At 36.1% G+C, this 23,829-nt stretch overlaps 1 protein-coding gene across 1 annotated transcript; it reads left to right on the top strand.

Moving 5' to 3' along the window:
- The first annotated feature begins 13,651 nt into the window (after positions 1-13,651).
- LOC131027498 (uncharacterized) lies at positions 13,652-15,441 on the top strand. Its single transcript, XM_057957584.2, has 3 exons — positions 13,652-14,241; positions 14,613-15,005; positions 15,146-15,441. The coding sequence occupies exons 1-2, from the start codon at positions 13,672-13,674 to the stop codon at positions 14,763-14,765; spliced, it is 723 nt and encodes a 240-aa protein (XP_057813567.2). The 5' UTR covers positions 13,652-13,671; the 3' UTR covers positions 14,766-15,005; positions 15,146-15,441.
- Positions 15,442-23,829: the final 8,388 nt, after the last annotated feature.

Raw genomic sequence — 23,829 nt, 5'->3', positions numbered from 1 at the left:
TTGTAAGATTAAGCTGGTTCTTCCAGACCCACTCATCCCACTGATCTTCGGACTGGGCACCCTGGTGGATCAAACCAATCCAAGAGTGGGGGTGAAATGGGATGCGCCAAAGGATGGGTGGAGCAAGGTAAACTTTGATGGTGCTTCTGCAAGAAATCCAGGTCAAAGTGGTATTGGTTGTATTCTGAGGGACTCTGATGGTCTCTATATAAAATAAATCTCTGAAAAGATTGGTGTGGCTACTATAGACACCTAAAATTAATATTTAATTAATTTAAGCCTATCAACATAATTAATTGACTTTAATTGTGTTATCCTTATTCCTCTCAGAATCAATTAAATCTAATTTAATTAATCCTGTCACTATTGTCCAATAATTAATTTATCAAATAAATTAATTATTCCCCTATTCTTCTAATGTCCTCTCAATAATTATTTCCTCTAAACCCACTCAGTTAATTAATTCTAATTAATTAACCTAGTCATGTGATTCCTACAAATCACTTTTCCTAATCCCACTCAACCTAATTAATCCTTCTAGAATCTCTCATAATCATTATTCTCCATTTTTTAATTCCCACTCATGTCATATCAACATTGTGTCTCTCAAAGAAATTCAAATTTCTTTGAATCCCTCAATGCATCCTTATTTTGGAATTTTTAATTCCTCAAGTTTGAAATTTAAAATTTTCCCCCCTTTTTCCAAAGGAATTTTATATTCCTATTTATTTTCCCAAGGCACCCTTGATCTATGCCTTCTATCTAAAATCAATCTCAACCCTTCATAATCAAATCAATCTTGGCCCTTCATTGGCCTTCTCCAATCTATAAATTGGAGCTTATTATCCTCACAAAAGATATCCACTTCTCATGCATCCTCATGATGCTCATTTCTCCTCTCATTCTCTTCTAATTCAAATCCTCCTCTCCATCACTCAAATCCAATCCAATAATCCATTAGTCTTGTTGAGCAAAGGAGAGCATTCCACATCACAATGAAGGAGCCAATCCAAACAAGCTAAGGAAGGGTGCATCTTTGGCTTCATCAAAGGTTCAATCTGTGGAAGAAGTCAAAAGGTTTGCAAGGAATCACACTTCAGCGTGAGCGCACGTGCATCAGCGTGAGCATTTTTTGGATCAACATGACCACCTATTAATCAGCCCAACCGCCTCGGGTTCGGTGTGACCATAGGAAAAAATTCAAAAAAAAAATTGGCGGCTCATTGTTTTAGCATGACCGCTCTGTGCATTCTTCTATCTCCTCCTCATTCTTCCTCTTCTTCATTCTTCTCTCTTCTCACTTATGTTTCAATTTCAGCACGACCGCTGTACGATTAGCATGAGCGTTTCTATGAAAAAATTAAATTTGAAATTTTTAGGCATTAACTTTAGTTGTATCAGCGTGAGAGCCTATGTATTAGCACGAGAACCCACGCATCGGTGCGAGCACTTGATAATCAGCGTGACTGCATTTTTTTTATTTCTTGTTATCTACTCTGTTTAATTTAATAATCTGTCTATTAGCGCGACTGTCTGCAAATCAACGAGTAAAATTTATTTTGTTTTTTAGTCATATCTTCTTTATCTTAATTCTATTTTCTTCCAAAATCCACTAGATCCCCCCACAATTCCATTTTGCACATTTCTTTCCTTGGGGACCTTATCCCAAATTTCACTTTTTGAAGCCCAAAATCCCAGATTCCTCTATTTTTAGGGTTTGCCATAACTCCTTCCACTTTTATCCAATCACCTCCAAATTTTCCCATATTGTCTATCTCCAACTTTTGCTTCTTTGTCCCTCTTGGACAATTTTTTCCATTCCTTCACCTCTCCTCCAAAATCCCCATTTTATGCTTGCCTATCCCTTGGAAAGTGGCAAAAATATAGTCAAACCCCATTTACCCATCAAATTTTCCTCCAAATCCACATTTGTCATTAGTAGAAAAGTTTTTGTTCTTGTTTTTCTACTCATTCCTAAAAAATAAAAAATAAAAATATTTTTGTCATTTTGTTGTCTTTCTACAGGATGCTTGTTGAAGACTTCATTTTCAAACTAGTAATCAAGTTGTTTTGCAGGTTGCCTAAGAAAATCCGACCAAACATTATGTTTTTTTTAATCTTTTTACCCTAGGCACCTAGATCTTAATTAGGGGTAAAAGAACTCTTTCTTTTTGTGTTTGAGGAAAGTGTAGAGGTAGGAGAGTATGTTCTTGTCTACATAGACAATCAGAAATCCTGACCCTCGAACCTTTTCTTGTTTGATTACATGCTTACCCTTAGCGGTTCTGCCCTCCCAACTTTCTCTTTAAGAAGGTAAGAGGGGAATGACCCAAGTGAGTACACCCAGACCGAGGGTTTCCAACTCACTATAATAAATAGGCCATTGACTACGAAAGGGTCAATGGTTGGGGCTATATGAGAGTTCACTCTCACATTGGGTGCTTAGTAGGATCCTAGAGATCTCAATCACACTTGCATGACTACTAAGTTCTTGGTGCTTCGTTGGGCTATAGGCCTCAATTGCGCTTGCACAACTTCGAAGGGTAGCTCGTAACGGGAAGACTTACTAAACACCTTGTTCGTAGTGGCCAAAAACCTTCTAGTCGTTGGTGCAGGAGGTCGGACCTCTGAATCCGCCCATATTTTTATGGCCCTTAGTAGAGACACAAAGTTCGCCATGAGGAGTTTTCATGGGAATTGATGCTTGGCTGCCCCGAGAAGTGAGTGTTGTGGAGGGGAGCCAGTGGGGTCAAGCATCTAAGTGTCCGCTCTGGGTAAGCGTAGCTGAGAACCCAATTGGAATCCATTGACTATTGTCTTTTTTTGCCATAGGATATGTTGTGAAGGAGCATGAATGTCTTTTGAGTCTAACTTATTTTGACCATTATGTTTTCTTTACTTGACATCTCTTGCCAAGTCCATCCCCCACAACCAATCAATCATCCCTCTTTCCAAACTCCATCTTGTCATCATCCATTTCTATCTATCCAAGAAATTCTCCAATCCCCAATCCACTTTCATCAATCAAACAATCATCCTTCCTCAACTAATATTCATTCTTCCTATAATCCAATCAAATCTTCAAAATTCCAATCCAAATCCAAATCTAAATCCAAATCCAAATCCAAATCCAAATCTAATCCAAATCCAATCAAGTCCTAATCCAAGGACTAATCCAATCCAATCCAATCAAACCAAATCCAATCAAATCCAACCTAATCCAACCCAATTCAATCCAATCAAATCCAATCAAATCAAATCAAAACCAACTCAATCCAATCCATTCAATCAATCAACTAATCCAATCAAATCAAGTCCTAATCCAAGGACCAATCCAATTGAACCAATTCCAATCCAAATCAAATACAATCCAATCCAAACCTAATCAAATCTAATCCATCATCATTCCAAGACAAATCCAAATCCTTAGCTTCATTTAACATCATCTTCATAATCTTTCCCAATTCCAATCTAATCCTTCACTCTCAACATGACTACCCAAAATTTTTAAGCTTGCTATGAGAAGATGCTCATGGAAATTCACAAACCTGCCCACCAAGTTAATCCTATAATCTCCCACTCTCCCATCATACCTTCATCCATTCCACCTCAACACATTACACCCAATCCCAATCTATACCATATTTCTTATCCTTCCTCTACCTTCGACAAGGGAAATCCATCTTATCCCCCATCCATATCTCCATCTTATTCCCCATCCATATCTCCATATTACCTCTCATCCACATACTCCTCTAATCAAATAAGTATACCTCCATCTCCCCCCCCCATCTACATACCAATCCCCATCCTTCTACAATGCATTCATTACCTCTACTCCCCATCCAAATCCTTTACTCCATAGTCCTCCAATCATTAATCCTAATTCCCCAATCCATTATCCTAATCCTCCATGCAATTCCAATCCTCCATCCAATCCCAATCCTAATCCTTCATCCAATCCCAATCCTCCATCTAATTCTAATCCCCCATCCAAACCCAATTTTCTATCTAATCCCAATCCTCCAAAATCCATATTGTCCACATCCTCCTAATCCATCATCCATAATCTTAACCAAGACATGCTAGCAAAGGAGACAAAATCCTCACCTCAAAGCAAAGTGGCCAAGTATCCTCAAATCCTCCATCCACCCCAATCACCTCCACCTCAAAACAAATCCCAATCCCCCACACTTAATGATACTCCCATTTCCCAATCTACTCACATCAAAGCTTCCATACCTTCCTCCATTACACAATCCCCACAACTCCAAACATGCCAAAAGCTTTTTCTAAAGCATGCTAGCATAGAAACCTCTCCATCTCATGATACATCTCCCTCCACTCCATCTCATGATGCATCTCCCTCCACCCCATCTAATGATCCCATCCCCTCCACTTCCTATCATGATTATATGATTCCTCTATCATTGCATGATCCTCTTCCATCTCATGATCCAATCACCCCTACCACTCCATCTCATGATACCCTCCCTAGTCAAGATCAAAGTACCCCTTCATCTCCATGTCATGATCCCAATCCATCTAAAGATCCTAATATTTCATCCACATCTCATCCCCCTCAAAATGGACTTGCATCTTGTTTCCAAAATAATAAGGGCCCTCAAGATAATGCTCAAGATGTTGGCACATCATGTATTCCTCCTAAATACAAATTTCCATACAAATCAAAATCCTGTTATCCCTCATCTTCTGCATCCATTTTGGGACCCTATGCTCCAAAGTTAAACTCTTCATTACTTCCATCCATTTTGGGCCCCTATGTTCCGATGCTCAATCCTCCATCTCTTCCATCCATATTGGGTCCTTACATCCCTCCATCGACCACTCCATCACCTCAAATAATCCTTAAGAAAGATCAACAAAGGCACACATCCTTGGATGCCTCCCAACACTCTCTTTCCACCATCCCATCCATAAAATCCATCAATCCTTCATCCTCATGCACACATCCCGTTGCTATTTGAAGTAATTTGGATGCCCAATCTAAACAGCATAAAGCTCAAAATCCACAAAAATCAAAGGATCAACATGTCCCCTCAAAACGACATCCTTAAACAAAAAATGTGATCCGAAAGAAAGAAAAATAAAAAAGGCCACAAAGGCCCCAAAAGAAAAAATCAAAAACTATGTGGATTCCCAAAGAAGTAATGCATTCCAAAGAAAAATCAAAATTGGCATCCAAACTTGTTAATCCAAAAGCACCATCCATTCATAAGTCTCCCAATCCTCCATCTAACACTCCTCCATCTTCAAAATCAATTTTGGGTCCTTATGTCCCAAAATCCATCATCCCAACTCCATCACTCCCTTCCTCTATTTTGGGTTCTCATTTCCCAAAATCCACATATAATCCAAAATCCTCTCCTCCACTACTCCAACACCCTTCAAGGTGTGTGCCAATGTTGATCTTCCACAAATTCTTCAAAGCCCCATCCATTATCCACCATCCACTTTTCACAATCCCATTTCGTTAGTCCAATCCTTTCCAAATCCTTATCTTCCATCCCCTACCCATTCCATCTCCCCAATCATTATTACCAACATCTATGAGCATACCTCCACTTCAAAGAAATACCAAAGGATACCATCTATGGAACTAGATGCTTGAGTCCTCCCTTCCTCCTTGACACGTCCACTATCTTCCATATCCACTCATCCTTATCCTTCTCCATCCAAACTATTCCAAAAACTAAAAAAATCAAATAAATCAAAAAATCAAGAAAAATGCAAAAATCAAAAAGAAAAATAGAAAAAAGTAAAGAAAAATCATTTCATCCAATGGTGAAAACCACTTCTTGTGGCGCCTTGGGTAAGTACCATGATGAAAACTTGGCAAACAAGCGTCATGTGTAATCCCCTCATCCCCTTGCACTCTACACTTGGGGGCAAGCTTCATCCACAAATCCTCCCATCCATCTACATCATATCTAAGTCCATTCTCCTATCCTATCTTTGATCTTGACTATCCTATCCATATCCTCCATCTCATATCCCTCATTCTATCAAAATAAATCCTCCATTCCTATATTTCATCTTGATCATATAAGAGGCAAAATAATCATGCATGCATGCTTTGGAGCATTCAAGCCTTAATCGCCTTAATCCTCTACCATCGATATCCATTACACATTATCCTTCCAATTCATAAATCTTTATCCACCATCCTTGCATCCTTAATTCCACTACCTCTAGTGTGGGGCATTGCCCTCCTTTGCAGCATAGTCCTTGGGTCTCCATCACCCTAACCGCCATCCTTTATTCCTCCATATCTTATCCATATCCATCCACTCCATCCACCTATCTCCTATCCAAACAATAACTCCCTCCTTTCATCCATCCTATCCTCTTACCAATCCTTGGTTCTCCCTTGTCATTGGTTCCATTCAATCAAATCCAACCTAATCCAATCCACCCCATCCTATCCAATTTCTAATGCAAACCTATCTCATTCAATCATATTCTCCATCTCTTCCAATTTAATCAATAATCCCATCCCCAATCCAATTCTATTCAATTATCCATCCCCCCTTTCATCCTATCTAATCATGTATCCTTCTTCCAATCCTGTCCAATCCATCAAACTGAGATTTCCCATCTACCTGAGCTCGCACTGACTTGTGCCTAATCCAAGCACCCATCCATACTAAGTTAAACAAATCGAAAGCAACAATCCTCTCACCTGTAGATCTTGCACATCTAGCTTGTCTTTTGTCATCCATCAATCAATCCATCACCTTGCCCATCGGGATGTATCCTTCCCTAGTCCAGTAGTTTATCCAAATCCATGTCCTACTCTTGGCAAGAGATATCAGTTGGTCATGTGCATGTTGTTTGCATGCTTGATCTTTTCACTTTGTTTTTCATCTTGTGTCCTAAGACTATACTTGGTCAAGACTGCCTTGATCATCCTATATCTTGGTATGTCTTGGCCGGTGTATAATGGGGCATAGTTTTCATGGCATGGTGTGTTTGAATGTATTCCTTGTATGAACTAGCAACCCTGCATTAGTGTTTATCAACACTTGCATGATTGTGTGCAAGGCATTCCTGTTTGACTAAGAGTCAGTCCATGCCTTAGATCTTCATATCATCCTGGTCGTTATAATCAGTGGTGTAGACTATCCATGGCAATACCAAATCTAGGTTTGCTCTCTATACTTGCTCAACAAGAAATCCAATCCATTTATCATTTCTTTGTCTCATTTCATTCACAACACTCCAACCCACCCTAGTTCCCTCTTTCATTATCTACATCCTTTCATCACTTATTCTTCTAATTCCTTTCGAGAGCACACTCATGTTCTTCAAACCCGCATGTTCTCTCGAGGGGGCATACCACTGCTTCCTCATCATCCTTCCTCCTTATAATTCTTCCTCGTCCCATGACTAGGGCATCATGCTACTAGTCCTTATCCTTTTCTTCCACTATGTTTTATTCTTCTTTGATATAACATCATTTCACAGCACTATATCAAAGAGGGGCAAAATGTAGACACCTAAAATTAATATTTAATTAATTTAAGCCTATCAATATAATTAATTGACTTTAATTGTGTTATCCTTACTCTTCTCAGAATCAATTAAATCTAATTTAATTAATCCTGTCACTATTGTCCAATAATTAATTTATCAAATAAATTAATTATTCCCCTATTCTTCTAAAGTCCTCTCAATAATTATTTCCTCTAAACCCACTCAGTTAATTAATTCTAATTAATTAACCTAGTCATGTGATTCCTACAAATCACTTTTCCTAATCCCACTCAACCTAATTAATCCTTCTAGAATCTCTCATAATCATTATTCTCCAATTTTTAATTCCCACTCATGTCACATCAACATTGAGTCTCTCAAAGAAATTCAAATTTCTTTGAATCCCTCAATGCATCCTTATTTTGGAATTTTTAATTCCTCAAGTTTGAAATTCAAATTTCTCCCCCCTTTTCCAAAGGAATTTTATATTCCTGTTTATTTTCCCAAGGCACCCTTGATCCATGCCTTCTATCTAAAATCAATCTCAACCCTTCATAATCAAATCAATTTTGGCCCTTCATTGGCCTTCTCCAGTCTATAAATTGGAGCTTATTATCCTCACAAAAGATATCCACTTCTCATGCATCCTCATGCTACCACTTCTTCTCTTCTTTCTCTAATCTTCTAATCCAAATCCTCATATCCATCAATCTATCTTGTTGAGCACAAAGGAGAGCATTCCACATCCAAATCAATCAAAGGAGCACATCAAGTGGAGCATCATATAAGGGCGCCTTCACTTCATCAAGCTCAATCCGAGGGAGAGGTAAAGATAGCAAGGTATAAGCCTTATTTTCATATTATTATGTGGTTTTATCCATGCTTCATGTTCTTATGCTTTTAGTGTTTGATTTGTATGCTAACTGTAGACACCCAAAAAAGGTCTCATTGATCATGCACTAATTATTCCACTAATTGATTAAATAATCTTTATTATTTAATTAATTTAATTAATCTATTTCTTCTAATTTCATATTTCCTCATCTTATTAATTATTCTATTTTCCTATTCTTTAATCATTTTAATCATTTTCTGATATTAATTAAATATTTATTATTTAATTAGTTCTAATTAATGTCTCAATTTAAATAATCTTTGTTATTTAAATATCTTATTAATTATTCTATTTTCCTATTCTTTAATCATTTTAATCATTTCCTAAATATTAATTAAATATTTATTATTTAATTAATTATGGTTAATTCCCCAATTTAAATAATCTTTATTATTTAAATAAATTACTAATTACTCAATTTCTATCTCTAATCATCTAATCATTTAACCCTCTTCTAAATATTAATTAAATATTTATTATTTAATTAATTGTGATTTAATCCTTTAAATTAAGTAGTCTTTATTATTTAATTAAATTCCATTTCTAAATAATTAAATAGTTTCTTTAAATTATTTAATTAGCTAATTAATTCTTCCAATTCCAAATCCCCAAATTCTAATTTCATTTAATTTCATATTCTTCTAATTTCTTCCAAATTCATCACATGTGCATGATTTCAAAAATCAAATTGAAAATCAAAGTCAAGTTCTAAATATATTCAAAGGCTAAATTGAATTAATAAATTCAATTATTTGAATAATATCTCATGCAAAGATTAAATTACTAATTTAAATCTAAATGCAAGCACATGCTAAATTAATTAATTAAATCATTTATCTCTCCAACTTCTATTTCCATCCTTCAGTTAGCTTTTTCTAAATTTAGCTCTCTGTGTCATCCTCTTTATTTCCTCCAATCATTCTTTTTCTTCCTTTAGTTAACTCTTTCATCAATCAGTTGACTCCTTTAATCTACTCAATCTATTGAGTTCCACTCCTACAATCAACAGTTCAACTATCAAATTGCATTTGAGCTCACCTGAGTTTACACCTCTTGATCATTCTGTTCCACCTTTCAATCAATCTTCTCCAATTTTCTATAAATTGAGCATCCAATCTCCATTTTCAACAATCAAGAACTTCGAATCTTTGTGTCACTTGCAATGCAATATCTGAGAGCCATCATACCACGAAGAGAAGAAGAGCAATGGAAGCAATATGCACATCTTGGAATAGGGAGTTTTATTTGAATTGATTTCATTCTTAATTCTTGTTTGCTTGATGATTGCATTATTTCATTGTCTAGTTTGTTAGATTTGTTAATTAGACAGGGATTCATGATTTCCCTGGTGTTTCTAATTGATAGCTTTGTTTATTTGAAGATGAATTCTAGCATGCGTTACACTAACCACCACAAATCCACCTTGTTGGCTTTTCCCCTCTTCAGCTACTACTAATGAAGCAGAATTTAGAGCGGCTTTAAGAGGTCTTCAGTTAGGGAAAGAGCTAGGGGTGCAGAGAATTCATTTGGAGGGAGACTCATTAAATGTTATTCATATGATCCGTTGTAATAGCATCCCTAGTTGGTGCCTTAACCAGTGTCTTCAACCGATCCTGGCGCTGCTAGTTACCTTTGATGAATTTTGGGTTAGCCACATCTACAGGGAAGGTAATGGTGAAGCTGATAGACTTTCTAAATTGGTTATAGCTGTGGGTGACCCCACCTGAATATCCACCAATGATGATTTTCCAGTTAGGTCGGTTGGTGATGTGGCATTGGTTCCACCGGTTGACATGCTATCCTCACTTTTCATTGAGGGGGACGCTCTCTGGTTGGGTCTATTGATGGTTGCACGCTCTCCGGTTCTTTCTACAACTTTTGGTTGTGGAGCAAAATGGTGCTTTGCTCCTCGGTAGCTGCTTTACCCCCTCTCCATTTTATGGTCATGGTTTCTAGTGGAGAGATCGACTGTTTTCCTTGTTAACCTGTTAAGGTTTCTTCTTACCAACGAGATGTGACACATTGCCGACACCATTGATTAGGGTCGGTTTTTTGCCTCATGGAAATTAATATAAGTGTACTTTATTAATATCTAGTTACGACTAGATCCTCTCAAGATTTGTTTATGATCACTTGATGCTTAAAGTTGGTCGACACCAAGTTGAGGAGCTTTGGCGCAGATGGTTTTTGGATACTGGCAGCTCACACATGTGGGTATTTATTGGGTATGAATTGCTTGCAGGGTGTTGTATTCTCTGGTTTGATGTCGCGTTGTTTAACAATGGTATACCCTTTCTTTCCATCAAATAATTGCTTTCCTTCTTGGCGACTCGCTATGGAGACCCCAATCCTCCTTGAAGCTACTTGTCGCCAAATGGCTTTCCTGGGTGAAATCATGGACAAACGTCTACAAGAGGTCCTCTTCTCTCGGCATCATCTTATTCTCCACAACTTTAAGAGGATTCTAGGAAAGGAATTCCTTATGGCTTACCACAGGTACAAAGCCAATGCCAATATCCCATCTTTTTCTTGTGATGATCATTTACATGGCGATTAGTAAGCAGAAAGAAATGATGTTTAAGCATCACCTGTTGGGGGAAATAGATGTTGTATTGGACAATATTGATGCTAATCTTAGAATTTTGCTTCCCCAAAACTACTATATGTCACTAAGCAACAGAGCAAAGGTGAAGAAGCTTGTGATTGTTAATTCTCTCAATTTTGAGTCTCTCCAAGTAACTTGACGTATCATCTCTAGGAACATTAATTTCCTACTTAAAGCGGTTGGCATACAAAGCAGTTTCACATTGGAATGGAGGGAAAAATTTCTCTGTGATGAAGATCTAGTGGGTACCAATGACTTTGGATTTTGGAAAACAAAGATCTGGTGGATGGAAATGACTGGGGTTTTGGGTTGGGCGAAGAATGGTTCCCGAACGACTACCGACTCCCAAAGGAGAAGGCAGATTCAATAGCTCATTTGAACTGTGGTACGGAATGCCCCATTGTCCTGGATATGGCTAATGCGCTTGTGGATGATGCTTCTGAAGACTCTCTTTGACTCTGGTTGTCACTAGGCCCTCCGGTCTCTTTGTTTTTTGAGTTTGTCTATTTTTGTCTTAAAACCTCTGTATTTGTAAGAGGTTGGTTTATGTTTGTACTCATCCAGCCTTTAGGGCCGGTCTTTCTTATCTTGGGGCTAGAGCTAAGGTAGGGGGTTTTCTTCTTGATTATTTCCCCCTACCGCTCTTTTTGAATCAGATCTTGTATTCTTTTTTTTGTTTAATACAATGGTGCTGCCCCTCTGCAACTATTTACTTAATAATAATAATAATAATAATAATAATAATAATAATAATAATAATAATAATAGCAAGTTTTATCAAAGTCTGAAAAAAGGGTTATGACACCCTAGGAGGTAAGGGTTAAGGTTAGATTAGGGTTGTCCAATGGATAAAGCTTTTACCCAAGGGGTAAACTCTTGTGCAAGGGTTAATAGGATAGCCAAGGTTAAAGCCATGAATGCTTGATGAGACCCTTGAGACCCTTGAACCAAAGGTCAAAGACATGAGTTAACCATAAATGATTATGTAAGAGCCTTTAATGGTTTGGAAGACTTTAGAGGTTAACCATTTGAAGACACAAAGGCTTTAATGGTTATTGAAGACTTTGGAGGCTTTGAGAAGTGACTTCTCTTTGCTTAGGAATGTGACAATAATTAGGAGATGAATTAAGCTAAATTGGAAGTGATTAGAAGAATCTAAAAGGGGTTTAGGAGGCAAGTGAGAGATGTAGGAAAATGCAAGTGGATGAGGGAAAATGATTTTAATTAAAATAAAATTGCTTTAATTCAACCAAAATAGATGCAACTTGCATGAATACAAGTGGGGGGATTTAATAAATAAATTAGATTTATTATTTGCAAGGATCAATTTAATTAAAAGGGGAGAAAGGGGATTTAATTAAATGAAGTGATTTATTTAATTAAATGCTAGAAAAGATTTAGATGAATTTGATTAGATAAATTGAGTAATTCATTTAATCAAATAGATGAAAACGGAGAAATTAATTAAATAAGATTTAATTAATAGGAAGAATGGGGGTAAAATAAATATTAAATATTTATTTAGGAAAGTGGTCAGATTTATGTGTCTACACTAATAATGATAAAATAGTTTTTTTATTATATATATTTTAAAATTTTGATTCTTATTTTTTAATTATAATTAATCATGAAGGTATAAGAGTGAATACATAAATGGCTACATAGGGTTTAGTTATTTGTATGGGGATATGAATTTGTATAAATAGATAAAAGAGTTAGGGAAAAGAGTTCAATTTTATACAAGATAGTGTCATTTATTAGTATGTATATGTATCATTTATGCATTTCATTATAATGGATACACAAATATGGGTACATAAATTTAACCATTTACTTGAATTTAAGGTGTGTGTGAATCCTAAAATGATCACAAGTCTAAAAGTTTGTATCATAATAAAAGGACACAAATTATAATAAAATAAGATATATTGAATGGAGCACAATGATGTAAAAGGGAATAGTAGATCTATAAAAAGATGCAATGTCAACGCATATGAATGTAATAAACTTTCATGTAGTATGGGCCCTAAGAAAAAGGTTGGGATATGTGAGAATAGATAAATTTACCAAAACTAAAAAAGAAAATACAATTCTTAAAGTATTAAACCAAAATTAAATAGATGCAACCAAAAAAACACATTTAGCTTAGATTAACTAAGTACAGTTGAGAATTGGGGATGATGGATTAAAAAATTCTTGAGAATTTAACAATATGGAGAGTCATACTAAGTCAATAACTAAACAATAATGCCAAATGAGTAACATTTTAGAATGCATTTAGACCAAGAAAATTGTACAAACGACGGTTTCTTTTAAGAATATGTCTAAATCTAGATATTTTGCTGCTCTAGATATTTTGCTACTCTAGAATGATATTTTGCTACAGCCAACATATGGATAACAATTGTTCAGTATTAAAGTGATAAACAGTTTTTTTTGAGGTCGCTCTGTTTGTTTTTGACTGCAAGTCAAGTCAAAGCTAATGAAGTGTTGGTCGCATGGTGACAGAATATATTTAATTTTGATGACGTTGGGCGTGTGGTGCTATCAGATCTCTTCTATATACAGGTCCCCATTGCCTTTTGCTGCATTGCAAACAAACGATTTCGTATGTAGTAGATCAGAGATCGAATCCCGCCGCTTTTCTAATCTCAGTAGTTTTCAATTTGAGGCAATGGCAACATTTTTTGATGGATTCAATCCTAGCTTTGATCTTGATTGCCCTGTCATAGGTAGTGAAAATGCTTGCTCTGTAATGGAGGAAATGTTGGATTTTGAGACTTCTCTTTATGTGGAGGGTGTGCTGGCATTTAAGGTTCCCCCTTATTCTTCCACTGAAACCTCCTGGCATTCGAATTCCTCAGAGGATTTGCAGAGTGCAGAGGGATTTAATCAACTGGTGGTTCATTCTTTGCCCTATTCTCAAAGTGTGTGCGCACAGACTGCCTTTTGCAAATACAATAAAGCTAATCCAGTGCCTGTTGTAGATATCTTCAAACGCGGCCAAATTTTGCACAATAGATGCTTAGATGTTCTCAGAAAAATTGAGAAGAAGCAAAAATTGACGAGGCAGATTTCAATGCAAACTGCTGCTCCTCCTCCTCCTCCTCATCAAGTACAACAATCAAAATCAGGGTTTCAGAACAAATCGGTGTTTGACCATATGCTAGCCGAGCGGAACAGGAGAGTCAAATTGAGACAGCACTTCTCAAATCTCCGATCTCTAATGCCTACAATCACCAAGGTATTAAATTATTTCATTTTCATCGTGATTTTTTCCTCGCAAAATAAGTAATGTTATGAATCTGGAGTCATTAGATTGTTCTGGTATCTTGCCTTTTTGGATCCTGAGAAGATAAGGTTTTCAGAGTCCATATAAAGTTTTTGGGAAAAAAATTGTGATTAAAATTTTTAAATCAAAAGAAATATGAAGTAATTTTAAACTTATTCTAGATAAACTTGTCCTTGAATGTGGCAATTCGTTCGAAAAAATTTACAAATCTTTTCCAAGAACTCTGTATTTCTCTTTCAGCACTATTTTTTTTTTTTCAAAACCACCTGATTTTAAGTTGCAATTTTGTTGCTGCTTCTAACTTCTAAATGATATTTTTACAGAAAGATAAGCATTCAATACTGGCAAATACCACAAGCTATCTGCAGGAGTTAAAGCTCTGTGTTGCTGAGCTCGAACATCAAAATCAAATATTGCAGGAATCAGTTTCTTCAAATAAAGAGGATGGAAGTAAGGGGTTCGAATCCATGGAGTAGTCATATGATTCAGACAACAGAGTCATTTATAGAAGTGATGAAGTAACTTTGGAGCAATGGAAGAATGACTCCTGCAAAGTGAACATGAAAATAATTATACAAAAAGATAAGGCTTTGTGCCCGGCAAGTCTGCTGATCAAGCAACTAGATCTATTGAGAAGTAAACAGATGGAAGTCCTCTCTATGCAATCAGAGACGAAGCTATTTCAATTTTTCTCTGATATTCTCCTGAGACCAAATGTATGTATTTGTTTAAAACCCTGTTTAGATTTTTGAGTTACAATTCTCACTCTCACACTGTGTTTAGAATCTTTCCTGTTTTCATGAAATGTTGTAGAATCCTTCTTGTTCTTATGAAATGTTTGATGGAATATGTGCAGGGTGAGGCCTGGGATGTCTCCAAGTGGCAAAATTTTGCCACATCGATTAGAGAGTCCCTATTATGAAGAGGAGTCCTGAAGTCAAGCTAGAAAACCAAAACGAAATGCTTTTTTGGGTCGAGATTTCTTATTGAGTATTCTGTGTAAGTTCACGGATCAAAGTAAGAGATCTTTACAGGAAAGAAATTAATGTGACCCCCATTAAAATCTTATCACAGAAGCTTGTAGGTCAATCAAGTTGTCCGTATAAGTATACTGACTATGTTGGATGTATGTAACACCAAACAAAAAAACAATGAGACATTCATGGTATTTCTTCAATGTTAGAGACATATGGTTTCGATATATCCTTGAAACATGCCTGAAAAGGAAAAGATGGCGATCTTTATCAACAGTCTAAATAGTGAGATGAGTTATGAACTCAAACTCCAATGCATACCATCTTTTGCCAAGTTAATAGAAAACAGAATCCAAGTAGAGGAAGCCTGGATCAAGAAAGGAACATTGAAGTTCTTTAAGGAAGAAACTAACTCATCCAACACTGACTCCTTTAACAACCAAAACAACAACAATACTTTAGAGAAATCTAGATTTTGGACAAGAAACAAAAATGTTGTTAATAATGGAGGAGTTAACACTGACTCTTTTGCCAAGTTAATAGAAAACAAAATCCAAGTAGAGGAAGCCTGCATCAAGAAAGGAACATTGAAGTTCTTTAAGGAAGAAACTAACTCATCCAACACTGACTCCTTTAACAACCAAAACAACAACAATACTTTAGAGAAATCTAGATTTTGGACAAGAAACAAAAACGTTGTTAATGATGGAGGAGTTGATGCTAATGATATAAAGTCCAAACAACCAGTATTAGCTTTATCAGGGAATCCACAATCTAACAAAAATAAAAAAGGTGTTAATCAAGGCACTAACTTTTGTCCATAATATACCAATCAAGGACCTTCAATTTCAAACACCAATAACAATACCCAAGGCAATAACAATACCCAAGGCAACAACAATAACAAAGGAAACAATGCTAACCAAGGGAATAATACAAACCAAAGAGGTAACACCAACACTTTCCCAAATAGACACATCTACACACCATTGGGCAAAACCTTAGAATCAGCATTTCGAGAACTCATGGCAAACAAAATTATCACATTACCGGCCATAAATAGCTTTGAACACCAGATCAAACCACCTTGGTGGAATTACTCACATTTATGTGATTTTCACTGAAATAAAGGACATCACAAAAATGATTGCATGAGGCTTAAGAATATTGTTCAAGATATGATCGATAGAGGTGATTTAACGGTTGATAGTCTCAAAATAAATGGCGACCATGACGCTTTTTAAAATCATCTTCAGAATTACAACAAGGAGGGATCTTCATCATCAAACGATACAAGGGGAACTCATATAAATCACCTAACAACAACACCATCAATCACATATCGACAATTGACAACCAAATAAATGTCATAAAAATCAAGGAAAAACAAGACCATGCATCAATCAATGTGACAACCAGAGCTCAAAAATACGTCTTGAAAGGGCATACATCAACATCCACCACTATCCCCAAGACTCAATATGATTTGGTTAATCAACTATGGAGAACTCCCGCTCAAATATCCATACTCGAGTTACTCAAACTCTTGCTGAAACTTTAGGACATCTTAGAACAAACACTAGTTGAAACACGATCTGGACATTGATAAATTCCAAGTCATGGTGGCTCATATGACATGGCCTCATAACCTCACCTTTTTCGAACACGATAATTTCTCTTTGAGTCATTCGCATAACACTCCCCTTCATATCGAAGTCTTAGTCTATATACATCGAGTTAAAAGAGTATTAATAGATGGAGGAGTTGTTCTCAATATCTGTACTTTAAAGCTTATCTGTGCATTAGGCTTATCTGAGCAGTCTATTGATCCAAACAAAAAGATCACCATCAAGGCTTATGATGATGAAGAAAGGTCATCCAAAGGAACAGTGATACTACCTATTTAGGTGGGACTGATACAAAGGGACACTATGTACCAAGTCTTAGACATAGACAACATACAATATTCTATTGGGTCATCCTTGGATACATGAAATACAAGTAGTACCTTCAACATACCATCAATGTATCAAATTCCAGCATAATGGACAGGAAATTTCCATATCTGTTGATAATAATCCTTTTCAACCTTGCAATGCTATGGAAGTAGCTCAAGACAGCCTGGTTCCACACAACAGGGAAGCTCTAGCTTCCCCAGCATTAGATCATCATCAAGAAAAGATCAAGTCTTTATCCATGGACTTCAAACAAAAGATGAAAATCAAAGAGAAAGGCATGGGACAATACTCTTTCAAACCCATGTGTCTATCAAAATTTCCAACATCACCAAAATCTCATGGGCAACCTTCTGCATCGACACATCAAGCAACACAACCCATCACCAAGTTTGATGGCAAATTTATCCAATTAGGCACACTAGCAAATGAATCAGAAGAGAAAGACATCCTTAGTTGGCTATACAAGGATGAGGAAGAGGTTAGAGCTGCTACTCTGGAGGTGGCCATACCAACACAACAATATGGAAAAGGATTCTTGATCATGCAATGGATAGGATACAACGACAAAGGACCTATAGGCAAGCATCAAGAAGGCATTACAGAATTGCTAGAACCTCCTTCACAATTTTCACGAGACAAAATAGGACTAGGATATGGACACAACATACCACCTAGGCACAAACAAAATAAGTATAAGAAACCTCAGTGGAAAGAAAAGAAGAAATACAACGAGAACTCATGGCAAGAGGCACTACACCAAGTAGCAGAAACAACAAGAAAACAGCAAGAACACTAGGAAAAATAGAAACAACAAGAGGAACTAGCCATTCAAAGGGAAGAAGCATCTTATGAGAAAGTACATCATGTATAGGAATCTATTCAAAACAAGGTAGAGTCACCACCCGAAGAAATCACTGCTCCCCAAGGAGAAACAGTGTATGAACAAATGCAAAGGGTACAATCAGGCTCTAATTCTAAATCACAAAAAACTACAAAAGTGGTATCAATTATCAGAGATCTTTTCTCACCCTACAACCTACTTGTCAACACCACTGAAAGACTCTGGGACAGTACTTCTGAAACTGATTCTAATGACTATGAATGGGGTATTTGTGCAAATATTACCGAGGATGATGAGGAAGGTACTATCCATTCACACACACCCCTTTCTTAGGAGGGACAAGGCATAGAGTCTCGATTACTTGAATTCAGACCACGACATATCTGTGAGGCTAAGGAAAATGAGCAGCGACAATATGAACAAGTCTACACCAAAGATACCATCAAAGACCTTGATAATATCATTAACCTAACCAACATCTGGGTGAACTCACAAAGCTGGTTCCCACTTTTGCCAATGAAGGAAATTGACGAAAGTCAAAAATTTTGTTTACGGGGGGTTCGAGCGAAGTGGGGGTGTTCGAACGGAATACCCTTTGGGGTTCGAGCAAAGACCCCACTTCGCTCAAACCCCATTTTTCGAGCGAAGCACCTTTAATGCCCGTTTATGTCATTTTTTAGTTATAGCGCGGGGGTTCGATCGAACCCCCCTAAAAATGGGGGGTTCGCTCAAACCCCCCTTCATCCGAACCCCCTTTTTAACACTTCTCTGAAGATTTCTACATTTTTTTGCAGATTTTTGGCCTTGAAACCTCTGGTTGAAGGCTCAAATGGAATAATTTTGACAACCCAAAATGTAGTATTATAGTCCTCGAAGCAAGCTTTCCAATGAATATAATTTTATTACATATTGAGTTTATTATGAACTTGTTTTTTTAATTTTACCGAATATAGGTTTTTCACTGAACACGAACTTCTCTGTTCAATGCATTTGGAAAAATAGGAAACTAATTCAAAAAACTTCTGAAAAATATCTAAGCCCTAGGCATTGATGTCTTCTTTCTAAAAAAGAAAAGAAAATTGAATTTCGATATATATAGAATAAGTTATGTGTTCAAACATAAACCTATGTCTGAATTATGACTAGTCGGACTTCAAAACTTAATAAAATGAAAAATATTGAACATATCACTATCAAACCAACTTCAAGCCTTGGATATTGATGTTACAAACCAAAATTTGAAAGAGTTGAGTTTTTATCATTTATAGAGAAAAAGTTATGTGTTTCGGGAGGCATATCACTCTTAAAAAATGTAGTTTGTTGTAAAAAACTACTTTTCAAGGGAGATGGAAATTTTTTTTAAAATTCCTTCAAAAAAAATTGAAAAAAATACATACAAAATCTACAGACAAAATTCTACAAATCACTAATTTACATCATCTTCAAATTTTTAATAGTTTAAAAGTTATAGTTGTTGGAAGTTGAAGATTATTTTAAAATTGTTCATCTCAATGTCAAAAGTGGCAAAAAAGTGGGAACCATTATTGTGAGTTCACCCATCTAGACAAATTTAACGATACATCTATCATGACACTTACCACAGTCGATCCCGACCTACCAAATGACTCTCTACCGCTTGTATTTCCTGATCTCATAGACTGGGAAGAACCTGAACACCCTGATATACCTATTTTCCCAGATGATGAATCCATTGTCTAGTATCTATGTATAGTCAACTAAAAAACAGGCTCTACCAGCGAACAAAATAATGATATCTGCAATCGGGAGAATGCCAAGTCTCTTAGTCACAAATATGAAAGAAACAAAGGATCTAATGCTGAAAACTAGTCAATGGCAGCACTAGATCACAAAAAATTCAAAATAAAGGATGCATCTGAGGGTGAAAACCTTTTTAAGGCACCTAAGGATGAGAGACTTGACACTCTTCTTGAACACTATCAAAAGCGGTCACCCATATTGATTGATCCTGTTAGGTCCCAAAGACAACTAAGAGGGGGGGGTGAATCAGTTGTCAAATAAATTCAAAACAAATTAACTTAACCAGCTTACTGCTTAATACCGGTGAACCTGTCTTTTATACCAGTGGATAGTTTTATCAGATAATTGCAATACCGATAAAGATTAATGCATGAAATAAAAGGACAAAGTCATCCACAACACATAACACCAATATTCGTACGTGGAAACCCTGTAAGGGGAAAAACCATGGTGGGAAACCTTACCCACAATCAGATGATACTACTGTAGATGGTAAGTGTATATAAATGGGGTCTACACATGCAGAAAGGCCAAGCACCTAGATCTCACTACTCAAACACAAAATAGGAGTCACACTGACTACAATTGGATGGTTAAATCCAATAAGGATGTACTGCTCAAAATAGCATCTTCATATGCTGGATTCAGTACCGATGTAGTTCTGATATACTTTCACAAAAACCTTGCTTCACCTTCAAATGATGTATGTGTGTAAAGCTCTGCTCAATCTCACATATACCTTCACGCAATTCCTTTTTCACACTCCCTTACCGATTTTACAAATAAGATCTTCTATTTATATCATAACCTAAGACCAATTTTAGTAGGTAGGCTCTACAAGATATTACAATAAAATCATTTTACAAACAAAACAACATCTGATGCAATAACTGATTCAACATGTCGGCTTGATGCATTTACAACAATAATAAATCATCTCCATAGCGTGTCGTGTTGATCTGGAAAAGATAAACCTGTCGGTGTATAACCTGGACCTATTTGCCGGTAACAACAAATATGCAAATACGAATATACCAATAAACAACTCTCCAAGACAAGGTGTCCACACAATGTCTTCGACATAACCAAGTGTTTTCCATGCCCTTCCAAGTGTCGGTGATCATTATATCCTGCCAGTGTACCAGATACCGGTGACTGTGCATAAGTCATTTGCTTGTCGGTGAATATTGTTGATTCTCCAAAATGCTAGACTTGATAAAGTTTAGTAAGTGTTGACATCAATGACAAAACGATACCAAAATACCAACAATCTCCCCCTTTGGCATTGATGGCAACACAAGATGGAAAAACCATCAAAGTGCCAAAATAGAAATGTCAAATACCAAAATACCAATAATTATCAAAATATAAGTAAGCTCTCCCAAAGTAACAATCTCTCCCCCTGAGAGTAACATGTGTTTCCTTGTGTTTTTCCATACCAATCTCTCCCCCTTTGACATCAAATACCAAAGTTACTACCAAGCCAAGTTCATATACAAAATACCAATCAATACAGTATGCCAACTACTCCCCCTGAGAAGTAGCTTCCTCATCAAAGACCAGAGTAAAAGTTTTTTTCTATTAATTCTGTCAGTTGATAATAGATATCAACTTCCTAAGTATCTATCGGTGGGGGAATGACCCCAAGTTGATCTCTAATATATTCAAAGGTCTCCTTAGGTAGAGGTTTAGTGAAAATATATGCAATCTGCTTTTTAGTATTCACATAAACCAGATTAATATATTTTGCTTTTACATTCTCCCTTAGAAAATTCAATTTGATAGAAACATGTTTGGTTTTAGAATGTAGTACCAGGTTCTTAGATATATCAATTGCTACAGTGTTATCACAATAGATAGTTATAGGTTCCTTGCATTTTACCTTTATGTCTTTCAACATTTGTTTAAGCCACAGTACCTATGTACAATTAGTTGCTACTGCAACATATTTTGATTCTGTTGTTGATCAGGATGTACTGCCTTGTTTCTTACTCAACCAAGAAACTAGTCTGTTTCCAAGAAAAAATGTTCCTTTGGTGGTGCTTTTTCTATCATCCACATCTCCTGCCCACTTTGCATCTGTGTATGCACATAATTCAAAGTTTTCATCTCTAGGATACCATAATCCAAGATTTGTTGTGCCTTGTAAGTACCGAAAAATCCTTTTTACTGCCAATTCATGATTTTCTCTAGGATTACTCTGAAATCTTGAAACAATACATACTGCATTCATGATATCAAGTTTGGTTTGTGTCAAATTCAGTAAACCTCCTATTATAGATTTGTACCTAGTTGGATTAACAGGTGTAGATTCATCCCTTAGTGATAGTTTGTCACTTGTAGTCATAGGTGTGCTTATCGGTTTAGAGTTCTCCATCCCAAATTTCTTTAGTAACTCCTTTAAGTACTTGGATTGACTCAAGAATATACCTTTGTCAGTCTGTGTAATCTGCAATCCTAAAAAGAATTTTATTTCTCTAATCATAGACATTTCAAATTCTTGCTGCATTTCAATAGAAAATTCTCTACATAGTCCATCTTCTCCTCCAAAGATTATATCATCAACAAAAACTTCTATAACAAAGATGTCATCATTAGTCACTTTATAATATAAGTTGTTGTCAGCATTACCTTTAGAAAAACCAATCTTCAAAAGATACTTATCCAATCTTGCATACCAAGCTCTTGGAGCTTGTTTTAATCCATACAAAGCTTTCCTTAACCTGCAAACCATATCTTTGTTATCTATCAAAGAAAATCCATCAGGTTGTTCTATGTAAACTTCTTCTTCAAGATCTCCATTTAGAAATGCACATTTAATATCCATTTGATATACTTTGTAGTTCTTGTGTGCTGCAAAAGCCAAAAATAATCTGATTGCCTCAATTCTGGCTATTGGTGCGAAGGTCTCATTGTAATCAATTTCTTCTTTCTGAGAATATCCCTTACACACTAGTCTTGCTTTATTTCTGATAACCTTACCATCTTCATTAAGTTTGTTTCTGAATACCCATTTGGTTCCAATTACATTTTTATCTTTAGGTCGGGGAACTAATGTCCAAGTGTTATTCTTCTCAATTTGTTCTAATTCTTCTTCCATAGCTTTAATCCAATATTTATCTTCACATGCCTCATTAACTGATGATGGTTCAATTTGAGAAATAAGACATACCTCTTCATTTGCCAATCTTCCTCTTGTCATAACTCCTTTATGCTTGTTTCCAATTATCTGATCTTCAGAATGATTTAGTCTTACATACCGGGGTGTCTTTGTTTGTTGTTGTTCTTCAGTCACAGTGGAATTTTTAGATGGTATTGGTGTAACTGGATCTTCATCCTGTACTAGTGGGTTTAGTGTAGGTTCATTTGTTAGAATTTCTGGTGCCAGTTCAGAATCTATATACCTTGAAGTTCCTCTGAATTGTTCATCAATCTTCACATTTATACTCTCAACAATTTTCTGCAATCTTTTATTAAAACATCTATATGCTTTACTTTTAAATGAATAACCAAGAAATATTCATTCATCACTTCTAGGATCAAATTTCCCAATATACTCATCTCTTCTAATATAGAATTTACTTCCAAATATTCTGAAATATTTAAGAGTAGGAGTAATACCAAACCATAGTTCATGAGGGGTCTTACCGGTTTCCCCTTTGATGTGAACTTTGTTGAATGTATAGACCATTGTACTTACTGCCTCTTTCTAATATACATGTGGTAGGTTTTCTTCTGATAACATACTTCTAGTTGCATCCAAGGTAGTTATGTTTTTCCTTTCAACAACTCCATTTTGTTGTGGTGTCCGAGGTGGCGATAGTTGTCTTCTGATTCCATTCACTTCACAAAATGCATTAAATTCCTTATATGTAAATTCTCCTCCTTGATATGATCTTAGACATTTGATTTTCTTACCAGTTTCATTTTCTACCATTGCTTTGAACAGTTTGAACTTCCCAAGTGCTTCTAATTTTTCTCTCAGAAA

This window comes from Cryptomeria japonica, chromosome 4 (genome assembly GCF_030272615.1).
Source record: "Cryptomeria japonica chromosome 4, Sugi_1.0, whole genome shotgun sequence".
NCBI classification, from domain to species: Eukaryota; Viridiplantae; Streptophyta; class Pinopsida; order Cupressales; family Cupressaceae; genus Cryptomeria; species Cryptomeria japonica.
This window is presented reverse-complemented; position numbering and strand designations above follow the sequence as displayed.